This window comes from Protopterus annectens, chromosome 8.part1 (assembly GCF_019279795.1).
Source record: "Protopterus annectens isolate FY-2018-M chromosome 8.part1, PAN1.0, whole genome shotgun sequence".
Classification (NCBI taxonomy): Eukaryota; Metazoa; Chordata; order Ceratodontiformes; family Protopteridae; genus Protopterus; species Protopterus annectens.
This window is the reverse complement of record NC_056742.1, coordinates 302129020-302146143: the sequence shown is the minus strand read 5'-3', so window position 1 is coordinate 302146143 and position 17124 is coordinate 302129020. Positions and strand designations below refer to the sequence as shown.

The window sequence follows — 17124 nt, the reverse complement described above, 5'->3', positions numbered from 1 at the left end:
GTCAACAATTCACACAGTCTGGATACAATGATTCCTCTCATCCCCTGCCTGCAACAGGAGTTTCTATGATGGGCAAAGGCTTGTCACCAAAACATGGGACGGCCCTTCACTCCCCCCTGCCAGCCAAACCTTAACAACAGACGCGTTAGATTATGCCTGGGGGGGCCCACATGGCAGGAAGATGCATTTAGAGCATATGGGCACCAAATCAAATGCATCTACATATCAACCAGAAAGAGATGCTAGCTGTTCAAAATACCCTAACAGCCTTCAAGGACTTGCTTCATCCAGGACAACTACTGATAAAGACGGACAACACCACAGTCATGTGGTATATAAACAAGCAAGGGGGCACACACTCGTACCCCCTTTGCAGATTAGCCATGGCACTGTGGGACACAGCTTTGACCTACCAAATAAATATTCAAGCTCACTTCCTGCCAGGAAGACACAACACTGTGGCAGACGATTTAAGCAGAAACCTTATGGATCCTCACAAGTTGAAACTAAATCCACAAGTATTCAGCATGATAAGAGAGAGATGGGGGAGGACAGACCTACATCTATTTGCCTCTCCTCAAAATTATCAATTGAAAAGATTCTGCACAAGGACTTCTCACAGACAAGCATGGAAAGTGGACACCCTATCCTTCAGTTGGAAAAACCTATCAGTTTACACCTTTCCTCTTCTGCCTCTCTCCCTAAAGTCCTCCTAAAAGTCAGACAAGAGAAACCAAAGATGATACTAATTGCCCCAGACTGGCCCCACCAATATTGGTACCCAATCCTAAGGAACTTGTCTCAATACCCAGCTTGGACCTTGCCTCAAACACCACAACTACTGTCCCAGCAAAACAATCTGATCCTGCACAATCAACTACAGACTCTGAACCTGGCAGCATGGCTAATCATGTAATCATACGAATGACACCTCTCAAGTAAAGCTGTGATGGATGTCATTTTGGAAGCCAGAAGGCCTAATAGTAGAAAATCTTCTGCTGACAAATGGAAGAGATTATGTGCTTGGAATCGAGCACAAGGAACTGATATAGCAGAACCACATATTCCTCCGATATTACAATGCTTAAACTGAGATGCTTGACTAAAGCAGCATCTTAGAGGAGCCAAAAACCTAAGGCCTCCTAGAAGATCACCATTACCTGCATGTGACCTCAATTATGTGTTGGAAAAGCTCACCCTGCCTCCATTTGAACCAGCCACTACCGCTGATATAAAGTTCTTATCATGGAAGACAGCTCTGCTACTAGCAATTACTTCAGCAAGAAGAATTTCAGAGCTACAGGCCCTCATGGCTGTAGAGCCTTTTATTATATTTTACCCAGACAGGGTGTCTCTGAGGACAAATCCTACTTTTATGCCTAAGGTGGTTTCCAGTGTGTCTCTTAACCAAACAATTCATCTGCCAACTTTTTATCCAAATCCGCAGAACAAAGGGGAGAAAATTCTGCATTCCTTGGACGTACACAGCTAAAATTCTACTTGAGCAGGACAAAAGCTCTAAGAAAAACTGAGCAATTACTAGTGTCATATGCTACAGGATCAGAAGGAAAGGCCATCTCAAAGCAGACAATTTCAAACTGGATAAGCCACTGCATCCGTTTCTGCTACTTACAACATGGTAAACCTGTGCCCAAGGGGATTAGGTCTCATTCCACCAGAGCTGCAGGTACTTCGGCAGCCGTTCTCAGAGGAGTACCAACCAAAGACATTCTAGAGGCTGCTACTTTGAGTTCTGATGTCCTTCATGGATGCATCTGCAGTCATAACAACTGGGTTGTCCTGTCGTCAGGCAGCCCTTCAGTCGGCCGGATTCCAAAGTCCGGGTCCGGCTTCGGCTGATGTCGCACTTCACCCGACGTCATCTCTGTTGGTCTTCGGGTATAAAGGCATCAGCCGACGCCATTTTCCTCAGTCTTTCTTGCCGCGTGGCGCCCGAAGCAGAAGCTGTTCGCAAGTGCCGGTCGGTCGGATCCAGAGATTACTCCTACCGAATACTACTTCGAAGACTTCTAAAGCTAAGTACCCGTTGGGGACTCTTTCTTGCCTCAGCCGATGTCAGAAAAAGTTAATAATTGTTTAACTTGTGGGAAACAAATACCTCATAAAGATTTCCACTCTTATTGTCTACCTTGTTTAGGCCCAGCCCACGACGTAGCTGCCTGTTCGGCCTGTGCTTCCTTCAACCGACGAACGCTTAGGCATCGGTCGGAGTTTGCTGAACAGTTTTTCGGTTCTGATTTTGCGTACATTATGCCGTCGGGTCCTCCGACTACCCAATCTACCAAAAAACGCAGAGATAAAGACCGACACTCGCGGTCCGCGGTTTCGGCCGAAACCATGGTTAAGCAAACCGCGAGTGTCTCGGTTTCGGCCGAAACCGAGAAAACTGATCAAAGTACAGCTGAATCTATCTCTAAAACTGAGGCCCCTGCTACCACCCTTGAATCGGCCTCAGAAATTTTATCCACTACGGTGGTTGCCACTGACTTATCAGACACCATTCCCTTGGATGTCTCTACCCCAGCACGTGGTGCTGCTAGGCCCCCAGCAACCATGTCCATTAAGGCCTTCGCCAGGGCTAAAGCAGCCAAGACTACTAAAACAGTGCCTGTTAAACCCCCTACTACCAGGCCCTCCTCGAGTTCTCAAATGCTTACTCTGGCAGAAGATTTAATTTCATTAATTAGAGGATCTCAATCTCACCCAGACAGGGCCTCTCAGCCCCCAGAGAAGAGACCTAGGGCAGAGCCCCCTGAGCCAGTGTCCTCTGATGATTCTGCCGATGAATCAGACATAACTGACCAGCCAGAGGCTCCTTTCTCCAATTTTGAAGACTCTGATGCTGAAGAATCCATTCCAGCTGCTTCTCCCCCAGAAGAATTCTCATTTGGGGAAACCTTACATGCCATGCGAGAGCAGTTCCAATGGCAGCAACAGGATTTTTCAGATTCCAGAAAAAGACTTAGGACCTTTCTGCACCTTCCACAGCACAGGCCCTTAGCTATACCTCCTGTTCTTTCTGTGGTGGATGATGCTTTCAATGATGTCTGCTCCGCACCAGATTCTTTACCTCCAGCCCCTGCCAAACCAGACAGATTTTACAGGGTGCCAGACACTCATCACCACCTGTACAAGGCCCCACTTGCAGACCCCGAAACTATATCCCAGGGTCCCAAGGCAGTAGCCGCGACCATAGCTAAAAATCCTATTCCTTCTGAAAGGGAAGCAAGGTCATTAGACAGATGGGGCAAAAAGGTCTACACTTCAGCTACTCTCTCAGCTAGAGCTTTAAACTGTCAGTTTCACATGATACAATACCAAGAGTTTATGCTTGATCAGTTAACTAAAAAGCTAACCACTGATGAATCTCTTGATAAGAAATATGTATTAGAAATGGTAAATAACATACAACAGGTTAGTAACCATTCCTTAAAATGTGGCTATGATGCACTGGAGGCTTCATTTAGATCAGCCATGACTGGCACAGTGATAAGAAGGCATGCTTGGCTAAAGGAGCAAGCTTTACCGGATCATGTTAAAGCTAAGCTGCTAGATGCTCCTATGGATAAGACAAGTTTGTTTGGTACACCTGCCCAGCAGGTTATGAAGAAAATGGAAGAAAAGGCAAAATCTGTTCAAACGGTTAAAGATTTCTTGCAGGTTCAACCCCCCAGGTTTAGCAGGAACTGGCCTGCCAAAAATTGGTCCTTTCCTGACTCCACAAGATCTCAAAGGGGCAGGAATAGACGTTCCAGAGGCAGAAACCAATCCAGAGGAGATGCCTACAGAGGACGACAGTGGCAAGGTAACAACAGAGGCACAGACACCACCTCTGCCACTACATCAACACAGCCACAGTGACTTAACCCTAAATCCGCCTACCAGGGAACAAATAGCAGCTCCTCTAGGCGGAAAGTTAACCTTATTTTCAAAGAACTGGCACTATATAACAAAAGACAAGTGGATTTTACAAACCATAGATCAAGGTTACCGGTTCCACTTCCACACTTTACCAGTCAAAAGAGGAATGCCAAATCTACCTCCAAATCAAAAAACAGAGGCTCTACAACAAATAATGCAGTTAGCAAAAATGAGAGCTGTGGAAAGAGTGCCAACAGCAGAGCAAGGAAAGGGGTTCTACTCCAGATTATTCCTAGTTCCAAGAAAGGAAAAAAGTTGGAGACCAATTCTGGACCTGTCCACCTTAAATACTTACATCATTGTCCCAAAATTCAAAATGCTGACCCTACAGCAACTTCTTCCCATGTTGGGCAAGGAGTGCTGGCTGGTAACTCTAGATCTCAAGGAGGCATACCTGCACGTCCCCATTCGACCAATCTGCAGAAGATACCTCCGATTTCTTGCAGGATCAGAGCACTATCAATTCTCAGCATTGCCCTTTGGCTTATCTACTGCGCCCAGAGTATTCACAAAATGCCTGGCATCAGTAATCGCTCATTGCAGACTACAGGGAATTCAAATTTACCCATACCTGGACGACTGCCTGCTACAAGGGGACAGCAAAAGCAAGCTGACAATAGATTTACAAAGGGTCATTTACTTGCTACAAGCACTGGGATACACAGTCAATTTACAAAAGTCAAGGCTGATACCATCCCAAACAAGGACATTCTTGGGCGGAATTGGACACAGTAAAACAAATGGCATTCCTAACTACAGAAAAACAAAAAGAACTCCCTCTTTACTTCTTGGCACTAACAAAACTGAACAAGTTAACAGCAAGAAAAGTACTGCAGGCCTTGGGCTTCATGGCATCATGCATAATCTTGGTCCCACTTGCCAGACTACATATGAGAAAACTACAGTGGTACCTAAAGAATTTATGGTCCCAACACAGACACAGCCTAGAAACAGAAATCCCACTAATTCCATGCTTAAAACAGGAGTTCCTATGGTGGGCTCAGGCATGCCAGTCAAACCCAGGGCTACCCTTTCGCAGATATCAAGCAAGCCAGACCATCACAACAGACGCTTCAGACCTAGGATGGGGGGCACACATGCTGGACAAATGCGTGCAAGGATTGTGGACACAGGATCAACTTCACCTGCACATCAACCTAAAAGAAATGCTGGCAGTAAAACTGGCAATCCAAAAGTTCAGACCATTTCTCAAAGAGGGCCAGTTGATAAGGACAGACAACACCACAGTCATGTGGTACATCAACAAACAGGGAGGCACTCACTCATACCCCCTATGCAGAATGACTTTGGAGCTGTGGACCCTGGCACTCAGCTACAACATCCAGTTACAGGCAATATTTGTACCAGGAAAAGAGAATACTCTAGCAGACATATTAAGCAGAACCACATCGGATGCCCACGAATGGAAGCTGCACCCGGACATCTTCAAGACCATCTCAAAGAAATGGGGAATGCCTCAGATAGACCTATTCGCATCACCTCTCAATCACCAGCTCAAAAAATTCTGCACAAGGACATTCCACCCACTAGCATGGAAAGTGGATTCGCTCTCCTTCAGCTGGAAAGGCCTAACAGCATATGCATTCCCACCTCTTCCCTTGATACACAAGGTTTTACTAAAAATCAAGGAAGAACGTCCAAGGATAATCCTGATAGCTCCAAACTGGCCAAGACAACACTGGTACCCACTGCTGAGGAGCATGTCTCGGAACAATATGTGGTCAATACCCCTGATGCCTTTGATGTTAACTCAGAACAACTACAACATCATGCATCCAAACCTAAAAACATTGCAACTGACTGCATGGAACATCACATAGCAGCAGCTAATCCAGAACTTTCACAAAGAGTTAAAGACATTATTCTTGAAGCACGCAGACCTTCAACAAGAAGAAACTATGCTGGAAAATGGAAGAGGTTTGTCAGTTGGAGTACTGAAAGAGGAAAAGATGTGTCAAACGTAGATATGCCTAACATTCTGGAGTATCTGGCCGAACTTCTTCATTCAGGCCTGTCCTACTCCTCCATCAAGATACATGCATCAGCTATTTCAGCAGAATACAGCTTTGATCCACCTGTTTTTTCGCATCCTTTGCTCAGGCAGTTCCTCAGAGGAATCAAGAATGTAAAACCTCCAAGGAAACCACCTTTACCAGCTTGGGACTTAAACTTTTTTGACACTATCACCCTTTGAACCAGCAGCAACAGCAGACCTACAACACCTGTCATGGAAAACTGCTTTCCTACTGGCAATTACTTCAGCAAGGAGGGTTTCAGAACTACAGGCCTTAATGGCAGTGCAACCCTTCCTAATCTTCCACCAAGATAGAGTGTCCATGAGGACTAATCCTACATTTATGCCTAAGGTGGTATCCAGAGTGTCTTTAAACCAGGCAATCCACCTACCTACCTTCTTTCCCAACCCACAAAACAGAGGGAAAGAATACTGCATACTTTGGATGTACATAGACAGCTACGCTACTACTTGGACAGAACAAAAGTAGCAGAAAGACTGACCAACTTTTGTAGCCTATGCAACAGGAAGGGAAGGAAAAGCTATTTCCAAACAGACAATCTCCAAATGGATAGGAAATTGCATACGATTCTGTTACTCCTTCCATGGAAAACCAATTCCACAGAACATAAGACCTCATTCTACAAGGGCAACAGCCACTACCACAGCCTTCTTACGAGGAGTGGCAACCAAAGACATTATTGAGGCGGCTACTTGGACCTCCGTGCATACATTTGCCAAGCATTATAATTTGCCTCTATATTCCAGATCCCGAGCAGGGTTTGCCACTGCTGTACTGCAAGGGATCCTAAACACACCATAATCTAGTTTTATCCTCCCCTAGTTGGCTATGGTATTCTACCCAGTTGTTATGACTGCAGATGCATCCATGAAGGGCATAGTACAGTTTTGTACCTACCATAAATGTAGATGTCCGAACTGGATAGCATCTGCAGTCAGGATTACCTCCCTCCTTCCCTCTGTGGTACTCCTAGGGTGTTTACCCTCCTAATAGCTAGCTGGTGGGGGAAGCCTTTTATGGTGTATTTGTTGGTATATATGTACATACATGCTTATTTTTGTGTTTACCTCTATCTTTTTGGAAACATTGGCATCTATCCAAATTTTAGCCTTCAAGAGGGCTACTGGCATCTGGGGCAAGAAACACTGAGGAAAATGGCGTCGGCTGATGCCTTTATACCCGAAGACCAACAGAGATGACGTCGGGTGAAATGTGACATCAGCCGAAGCCGGACCCGGACTTTGGAATCCGGCCGACTGAAGGGCTGCCTGACGACAGGACAACCCAGTTGTTATGACTGCAGATGCTATCCAGTTCGGACATCTACATTTATGGTAGGTACAAAACTGTACTTTCACACCTTTACAAAGCATTAACATTCGCCCAAGTCCAGGGCAGGCTTTGCCACTGCAGTGCTGCAGGGTCTTATGGCCGCACCTAATGCTGTTTAGCTCCAGCCTCCCAACCATAGCTTTGGGATTCTACCCAAATGTAATGACTGCAACAGTGAAACACGAAGAACATAGTACGGTGGTGTACACTTACCATAAATGTAGATGTTAGAGTGTATTCAGTGTTGCAGTCCAGGTTACCCTCCCGCCATCCCATCCCCCTGTCATTCTACAGTTTATCTTTCCTTCTCTCTCTCCTACAACCTATGTGGTGTATTTGCTTGTAGATGAAGTTAGTTTATATTGATGCATGTATATATATATATATATATATATATATATATATATATATATATATATATATATTTCTACCTTTTTGGGGGCACCTGACATCGGGGGCAAGAAAAACTAAAGAAAATGGCGTCGGCTGCATGTTTTATACCCCTGACGATCTGATGTCATGGAAGAGAAGACAGCAACTGATGCAGGACCCAAGACTTTGGAATTCAGGCCAACTGAAGGCAACCTGCAAGAAAATTACCCAAATGTAATGACTGCAACAGTGAATACACTCGAACATCTACATTTATGGTAAGTGTACACTGTACTTTTCTCCTTACCGTCGTTGGTAATTCCTTTCCTTTTCATACTTTCGGGTACTCTCTTGTACCATTGTTGGTACTTTTCTGTTTAATATGGCAGATAAAAAGGGTATTCCGGGGTTTAAGTGGTGGTCTGATTGTGGACACAAACTGCCTACTTCTGATGCACACTGTGTGTTTATTGTTTGGGAGCTTCCCATTTATCTGTTGAACCACCTTGTACTATATGTGAAAACATTTCTAATAGAACTTTGTTAGAAAGGAAAAATAGGCTGATACTAAAGGGACTTCTAAAATCTCCCTTTTCAGAGGCTATTTCTGGGTCAGAGGTCTCAACCTCTCCTAAAGCCCATAAGAAAACGGATGTTTCTACTAAGGCTAAATCCTTGCCTTCATCCCTGGCTTGGGACTCTCACCAACCAACATCTAAAAAGTCTAAAATTTCACCTCCTGAGCTCTCTGTCAGCCCCAGTGCTTTCGGTGCCCAGACCTTCGGCACCGAGGCCTTCAGCTCCATTAGTGATTTCGGCTCCGTCCTCTCCTGCAGCCTTCTACATATTGGCACCGAGGGGCTCCTCGGTTCAGACATTTACCACTGTATCGGCACCGACCGTTCAGTTGGCGCAGACCTTGACTGCGTCAGCTCAGAGATCTTCCTCGGAACCGAGGCCTTTATTACTAACTCCAGTTTTGTCAGTTCCAGTTTTGTTGGCACCGATCCCTGTGTCGATGCGGACAATGACATCGGCACCGATGACTTCTTCGGTGCAGTCCACAGTAGTTCAGTCTTTCTCGGCACCGTTGTGCTCTGTGCGATCAGATGAGATGGCCACCGAGTCTGCCTCTTTTGTGAACAGGCCTGTTTCTCCCTCAGTCTCTGTGAGGTCCACTAGAAGTCTTTCTGAACATGATGTGTTGTGTCTTGTGGACCAGGCATTCTTGGCCAGAGGTATTCCACCCCCCAGGAACTATCCTTCCTTGGGAGGTGATCACCCATCTCCAAGGACACCTTATTCTCCTCCTTCATTGCCTTTGAGGTCCATAGATATATTGCCTTTGAGGTCCATGGATATAGTACAGTCTTCCCCTTCTGCGGTTCCCTTTATGGATCTCACTAAGGAACCGCAGTTGCCTTCGTGGCAGGGAAGTTTTGCTACAACCCAGGATGTCAGCTGTGATATGCATAGCTTGCTGCTCCACAGCCATCCAGGGACTCCGAGTCGGCAGGCTGAGCCACTTAGGGGAGGAGTGCCCCCTGTCCTTGGCATACACTCCTCTCCGGATGGACCAGCCTTCCAAGTGATGGAGAAGTCTTTCACTGCTGCTGCTGGCGATACCGGACTCTCTATACTTCCGCCCTCCTCTGGTACACTGGTTTCACTAGTCGCACCTAGCAGACACTGGGTGCAAGGGCCTCAGGACATATTCCCTCAGGAATCCCCTTTTCTGTGGTCTTCTCCAGCTTCTCTCTCTGAGGAGGTCCACCGGAAAAGTTCGTTTAAGAGTAAGCACATGGACTCCACTGAGGAGTCTCTCACCGAAGACACAGATTTCAATGAGGGGGAAGGATCCCCTCGGTCACTCTTTGAGGTATCCTTTGGCGATATCCTTGAAATCCTGAAACAGAGAGGTGACTGACAGCCCTCTAATCCAACCCCTGAGGAATCTGTGTTCCTGCAGGCTTTTCGCGCCCGGCCCCCTACCTCCTGGGTTACTCCACCTGCCTATGAACTTGTCAAGTTCATCATCCAGCATGCTTGGAAGGCCCCTGATACTGTTGAAGCTATTCCCCGGAGGCCAGATAAGATCTTGTCCTTTCCTGCTTCAGATCCCCATTGGTCCAAAGGTCTTCCTGTAGATGCTTTGGTGGTGGCGACCGCAACAAAAAAGGATCTGGCAGAAGAAGAAAGACAGACGGTCCATCCACCTAACAGAGAGTCCCGGGCCCTGGACATAATAGGGAAGCGCACTTTTCTTCAGTGACCTTTGCTATCAGGTCCCTGAATTATATGGCACATTTTACCAGGCTTCAAAGGGATCTACTTTCTGACCTCTCTGAAACCTTGGCTGGTGCAGTGTCTGATGAGGTCTGTGACAAAGTGGCCTCTCAGCTGGCCACCATTGAGTCTATATCTAACTCCTCTATGCGATTGATATCTCACGCATCAGAAGTAACAGCTAGAGCGACGAGTTCAGCTGCGGTCTTGAGACGACAAGTCTTCCTTTCTTAATGCCCCCACTGAGCCCTCCTCATTGTTTGGGCCCAATGTTAAAAGCACACTGTCCAGACGTGAACAAGACGGTAAGACCCTTTCTGCCGTAGGTGTCCGTTATTCTTCCCCTCAACGTGCTTTCTCCTGAAACCAAAAGAGTGGAAAGATATGGTTCAAGAAATCTCAGGGTCCTTTCTGTGACACACAGGCCGAGTTCTCCCCCAGAGGCAGAGGGGGAAACGCACAAGGAAGACTCTCCTTTCGGGGCAGAGGAGGACCGCGTAACCAGGGTTCCAGGGATTCTTTCCCTGGTCAATCCTACCGGCGCTCCTGAAGAGCGGCCCAACTCCTTTCCTCTGGAGGTGGTTGGAGGACGTTTCTCCTTGTACCCTTTTGCCTGGCTAACCATCGCCACCGATTCTTGGGTACAAAGGATCATAACCAGAGGTTATTATATCCCCTTCGATCTTTGTCCCGTCCCTTCAAAAATATCTTCCCGACATTCCACCCAGTCAAAGGGATGAAGCAGCACTAGAGATAGAAAATCTGCTAAGAAAGAGAGTCATCCAAATAGTCCCTCCAGACCATATAGGATCCGGATTCTACTCGAGACTATTTTTGATGCCAAAGAAAACCGGGGATTGGAGACCAATTTTGGATCTCCGTATATTGAACAAGTTTGTGAGTGTACAAAAATTCCGGATGGGCACTATACAGTCTATCCTCCCACTTTTGGGAAAAGACGATTGGATGTGCTCTATAGATCTTCAGGATGCGTACTATACCACATAAAGGTGGACAGGCCATCAAGAAGATTTCTGCGCTTCCATGCGGGAACCAGTCACTACCAGTTCAGAGTGTACTGCCCTTCGGACTCTCTACAGCCCCCAGAGTGTTCACAAAGTGCATGGCAGTTGTCACAGCTCACTTGCGACTTCAAGGATTCCGAGTGTTTCCATACCTAGACGACTGGCTCATTTCCGCCCCCACCAGACATCTACTGGAAAAAGCCCTGGCATACTCTCTCCTTGCTGCTCAAAGGCTAGGCATAGCCATAAACTGGCAGAAATCCAATCTCACCCCATCTCATTTGACAGAATTCATAGAGGTTGTCTTGGACACAAAAAACTGCAGAGCTGCTATTCCAGAGCACAGAATTTTAAGGATAAAGCAACAACTAATTCCAATCCTTTCAAAGGAAAAATCCACGGCTCACTTGGTTCTACAGCTGTTGGGTTCCATGGCAGCCTCCATCACCATTGTTCCCCTGGCCAGGTTTCACATGAGGCTTCTACAATGGCTACTGCTCACCCAATGGTATCCTTTTCAGCATCCTCTTTCAGTCATGATTCGAGTAACCCACAGGTGCAAACAGGATTTAAATTGGTTGATGACACAATCTCTCTCAATGGGTCTTGCCCCTTTTCCCCCCCAGCAACCCAAGGCCACAGTGACCATGGACGCCTCCCTGATTGGGGGGGGGGGGCTATGTCAGGGACAGTCAGTCCAAGGCACTTGGTCCCAACTGGAGGCCCATCTGCATATAAATGTTCTAGAGCTGAGGGCGGTGCTTCTGGCATTGCAAGCATTCCATCCCCTGCTGCCGTCTGGGACAATTAAGATTCAATCAGACAACATGGTGGTGGTCTGGTACATCAACAAGCAAGGTGGAACCAAATCGTATCCCCCTTTGTCGAGAGGCCATGAGGATATGGCAATGGGTGATGGCTACCAACCATTTTCTTCTAGCAGCGCACATTCCCGGGAGTTCCAACGTGATAGCAGACAGACTCAGCAGGTGCATTCTTCAACCTCACGAGTGGTCTCTGAATCCCTTGATAGCGGCGGAGATCTTCCACCGCTGGGGCCGTCCTTGCTGCGACCTCGTTGCATCCCCGACCAAGTACAAATGCAGCAACTACTTCGCCCTGATTCCCCCTCTGGGACAGTCACCCAGGGACAATCTAGTCCACGATTGGCCCTTGGGTCTTCTTTACGCATTTCTGCCCTTTCCTCTCATTCCCCAGTTTCTGAAGAAAGCCCGACAGTTGAAGAGCAAGGTAATCTTCATAGCACCATATTGGCCATGACAGATTTGGTTCCCATTCCTTTGGCCTCACCTACTAGATCGACCAATCCCGGAGTTGATCTCACATCCCCACAGAACCTGATTCATCCCAACCTGAACAGCCTGAAGCTAACGGCTTGGCTACTTCAATTCCCTTGATTGCCAGGCAAAATTATCTTTATTTACCAGTACGTGATATTCTCGTTGCTTCTCATAAGTCCTCCACTAGAATTGCTTATCTGAGCAAGTGGAAAAGATTTACCTGTTGACTGAAAGATAAACAAGTAGACCCCTTTTCAGCACCAGTGTCGATAATATTAGACTATCTGGCCGACCTGTTTCAATCGGGTTTGTCGGCCTCTACCATTAGAGTTCATTTGGCTGCAATCTCTAATTTTCATGAGTGTCCAAGATTCCTCTCATGTCCCATAAATTGTGCAAGACCTTCATAAAAGGTGTGAATCATCTGAAGCCACCTTTTAGAGAACCTATTCAACCATGGGATTTATCATTAGTTCTACAAGCTGTAACACTGGCACCTTTTGAACCAGCTTCTTCTTGCGACCTCAAGTATTTGTCATGGAAAACCTTGTTTTTGGTCACTATTACTTCTGCGAGACATATTTCTGAACTTCAAGCTTTATGTATCAAGAGTCCATACTTGATTTTTCATAGAGATAGTGTCTCTGAGAACTAGTCCATTTCTGCCTAAAGTGATCTCTGAAATTTTCATTAATCAAGCCATTGAATTGCCAGTTTTCTTTCCCAACCATTCAAACAGAGGAGAGTATTACCTACATACCCTTGATATACACAGGCAAATCCGTTTTTACCTAAACATCTAAAACCTTTCGTAAATCTGACCAGTTATTTTTGGCCTTTTCTGGACCTAGATTAGGATCTGCTGTTGCTAAGGCACGTTAGCTAGATGGTTGAAGGACTGTGTGACCGTTTACACACAACATAATATCTCGTTGCCTACTGCCATGAAAGCTCATTCAACAAGGTCTGTGGCAACTTCTGCTGCCTTCCATGCCAGAGCTTCTTTATATGACATCTGTGCAGCTGCAACCTGGGCTACGCCTCATACCTTCATCAATCATTACAAATTGGATTTGGCTTCCAGGGGAAGAGCATCTTTCGGTTCTATGGTGCTCAGGAATATCCTTCCATAAGAGCCTCCCAGGAATAGAGGTAGCCGGGGACTCTGTCCCATACGTAAGGAATGAACAAGGATTAACAATGTCAGATAAAGAAGTTATGTCTTACCATAACGTTCCATCTGTATTATTGATCCTCGTTCAGTCACTACGACCCTCCCTCCTTCCCCCTCCTGTGGTTTCTAGCGGATCTCACCATCCAGTTCTCTTATTTGACCAGAGGTAGCCTCTACCTTCTTAACTTGCAAACTCAATCTGAGGTAACAGGGAGAGGGGAATTGTGGGTAAGAGTTTAGCTCGAGAGTTTGAAGCTGACACGAGCTTGGAAAATGGCCAGCTACCCATACGTAATGACTGAACGAGGATCAACAATACAGATGGAATGTTATGGTAAGACATAACTTCTTTTTCTGTAATGCACACTGGCAGTTTTAGCATACAGACAGACAGCACTGAAGGTTATACACCTACAGGAGATGGTACATGTTTTTGTCTGAGAGTGGGGTTGGGCGGTAGATGTTAGAGTGCTGGCATGTGGATGCTAACTATGTATCACTTTGGGAATTGGAGAAAAGGTAATTAACGTTTTTTTATTTTTTTATTTATTTTTTTTTTAACAGGTAGCTCCTTAACATCTTTTGGAACTGAAGCTGCCCCATCTGCAGTATTATCCCAGAACTGTACAGCTGGGTCTGCCTTTACATCTGATGCACGATCTCTGAAAACACAGTTATCTCAAAGTAAGAAATCTATTCACTGTTTAGTAAAGCTGAATTTCTGTACTTCTAAGTTGTTAGTGTGTCTTGCTTCTTGAGCTGCAGTATAAAATTGACATTGGTTTTGTAGGCTGCTCAAGTCAACCAGACTCTCTGAGGAAGAGTCCTGCAATAGAGCAAGCAGTTCAGACAACATCACCAGCATCAGTACCAGCTACAGCACAACCAGTTACAAGAAGTCCTACTTCAGTCAAGCCTGCATCATCAACTAACCAAAAAATAGTGGAGAACAGCCACGAACAGAGGAGAGGTAAGATTTTATCGATTTGTTTTTGTATACTTTTTGCTTTCCTGCCTGCAACTATTGGTTTTCTTCCAAATAATCTCAAGCCAATTATTTCCCATGCAGTGATACTTGGTCACTGTTCTGATGAGTGAGTTGTCATCTAACAGACAATAAGGGCTGCTTTAAGCCTGCCATATGAAGCTCAGCCTTCCCTGTAACCTAATTGTCCACATAGTAACTGGCCAGTTCTCTGCCTTTGGTCTTCCAAACTGACAGTCCAGTGATAGAGAGGGGGCAGTATCAGTATTAATTTAAGTCTGGGCCTTGTTTGTGCAAGCCGTTGCCCCTTCCTATGAGAGGTGATGCTCCAGCTTGTACTTAACCAGGCAGCACTCCTGGGCTGAGTCTAAAAAAGATCCATGGAGATAAGTTGTCTGTCTTTATAAATAATTGTAAATATTCTGTGTGCCATGCAGTTGTAAAAAATGTCTGTTTACTATTAGAAATGCAATGATATTACCTATCTGCTAGTTATTCTTTTGTAGAAAATTTGGAGCAGTGTTGTCTGTAGAGAATCTGGGAACATGCATTCTTGATATACGAGTACATGGTATTGAATACTAGAACAGACTTGAACAATGTTCTTTTGCCCTGTAAATGTTTTACAAGCTAATAGACATATAGACACTCTAGCAAGAATGCTAACTAAAATTCTGTCAGCACAGACTTTTGATGGTGATTGAGAACTTATCGTCCTGCCCTACATTAATTATTATTATTATTACTATTATCATACAGACATAGTGAATTCTGTTTTTCTTTCAGTTGTTTCCTTCATGTTTGACCATGACTAACCCTTTTGCTAGTGGTACTTCTGTTTCTGAAAGACTTATTTTTGTGTTACCAGCTTATTCTAATTTCACTGTTCATCCATTTTAACTTTCATCATTAAAAAAAAAAAAAAAGCTTCACATTGTGTTTCTCGTCCCATTAACTTTGTATGATCTCTTAAACAACCGTATATACCGTGTTGTTATGGTCTGTACCTCAGCTTTTGATAATACTCAGCATGTTAACAGACCACTTCAGGAATGTCATCTCCTTCGACCCTTAAGAGTGTGATTTCTTAGTTAGGTGCTTAATTTGTTGCATATGCAAAAGTCAGAGCTTCATACATGGTATGTTACTTTTGCAGAAGAGTTTTGAGTTTGGCAGTATTATGTTTACAGTAAGTACAGCCTTTAACTTCAGATGAGTTCTATGTGCTTGTATTTCAGGAAGCAGGGTGTGCTATTAGAGGGAATGTTTGCAGTGTGCATCTTTGTGAAACCATCTGATTTATGAAAATAGTTTTGATTTTGTTGGATGATATGGGTGGATGAGCTCTAAACACGAATGCTTAAGTTTGGTCTTGGCATCTAGTTTGACAACATGAGAATATTAGACATCTAGCAGATGTTTTTCGTGTTTCACTGTTGCAGTCATCACGTGTGTGTTATCCCTGCTATGGTAGCCCTCTGCCAGCCCGAATTTCAGAGTTGGTGTTTTTTTTTTGCAACGGCTGCAGTCGCCTGTAGTCTGACATCAGGTTGTCAGTGCTATAAAGCAAGGCAGCAGACATCATTACATCAGGCTTTCTTGCTGTGAAGCCCATAGCAGAAGCAGTTCACATGAGTGTGGTCGGTCACTACCAGAAGTTGAATTTCAGCTGAAAACATCTAAAGCTAAATACCCCGTTGGGGATCCTTTTTTCTTGCACTAACCGATGTCCGAAAAAGTTAACAATTGTCTCGCCTGTGGAAAGCAGATCTCACACTGAGACTTCTATTCTTACTGCATCACTTGTTTAGGCCCAGACCACGACATCCCCCGTTGCTGGTTCTGTGCCCTCTTTAATGGGAGAACCATTCACCATAGAGCTCTTTTTGTAGACAGTTATTTTCGTGTTCCGTCTTCGCATTCTGATATGGCGTCCATCAGCCAACAATCTGTGGACATTCTGAAAAACGTAGAGATAAGGATAGAGACAGACAACACAAGGCCAAGCCTTCCAACTATGCTACAGCTAAGCAGGTCATCGGTTCTCCAGAATTCATTGAGGTGCTTTCACAGCCCCTGATGCCCGATTCGATATCTACGTAGGCCTCTACCAAGACCCTTTCAGAGTCTGGTCTGACACCGAAATCTTCATCTTCCGAGCCTTTGGCTGTCTCTGCCTCGGTTGGGTACTGAGCCATGATGCAGGCACCAGCTTCCAAGGAGGTCTTTTGCACTACCGATTCTAGACAAAACAAACTGACGTCTTCGCATCCGACTACCATTTCTCTAAGACCAACGGATTCTCTTAGGCCTAGAAGCAAGACCACTCCTAGGAAATCTGCTTCTAGCCACCGTCTTGCTACTGCTCCACCACCCCAAGCATAAATGCTTAAAATGGCAGATGATTTCATCTCCCTTATCCCGGGTATTCAGGCCACTTCTGAAAGGAAAAGGCACCCTTCTCCAGAAATTGACAGAACAGGATTCTGAGGAATCTGAATATTCAGTTTTTGAAGATGAATAGCATCCCTTAACTACTTATGAGGAATCTGATGCTGAGGAATCCATCCCTTCTGCATCCCCTCCAGAGGAACTTTCCTTTGGAGAAACCCTTCACTCCCTCAGGGAACATTTCCAGTCGGAATCTCAG

The 17124-nt window shown here is 45.3% G+C and overlaps 1 protein-coding gene across 1 annotated transcript in view; it reads left to right on the top strand.

Annotated features, from left to right (window-relative positions):
- The window catches only part of LSM14A (LSM14A mRNA processing body assembly factor), a 612302-nt gene that overhangs the window by 124894 nt on the left and 470284 nt on the right, over positions 1-17124 (top strand). Inside the window, exons 4-5 of the mRNA XM_044081890.1 lie at positions 14054-14173; positions 14280-14459. Coding sequence (XP_043937825.1) covers positions 14054-14173; positions 14280-14459 — 300 coding nt within the window. The remainder of the gene's footprint in view (positions 1-14053; positions 14174-14279; positions 14460-17124) is intronic.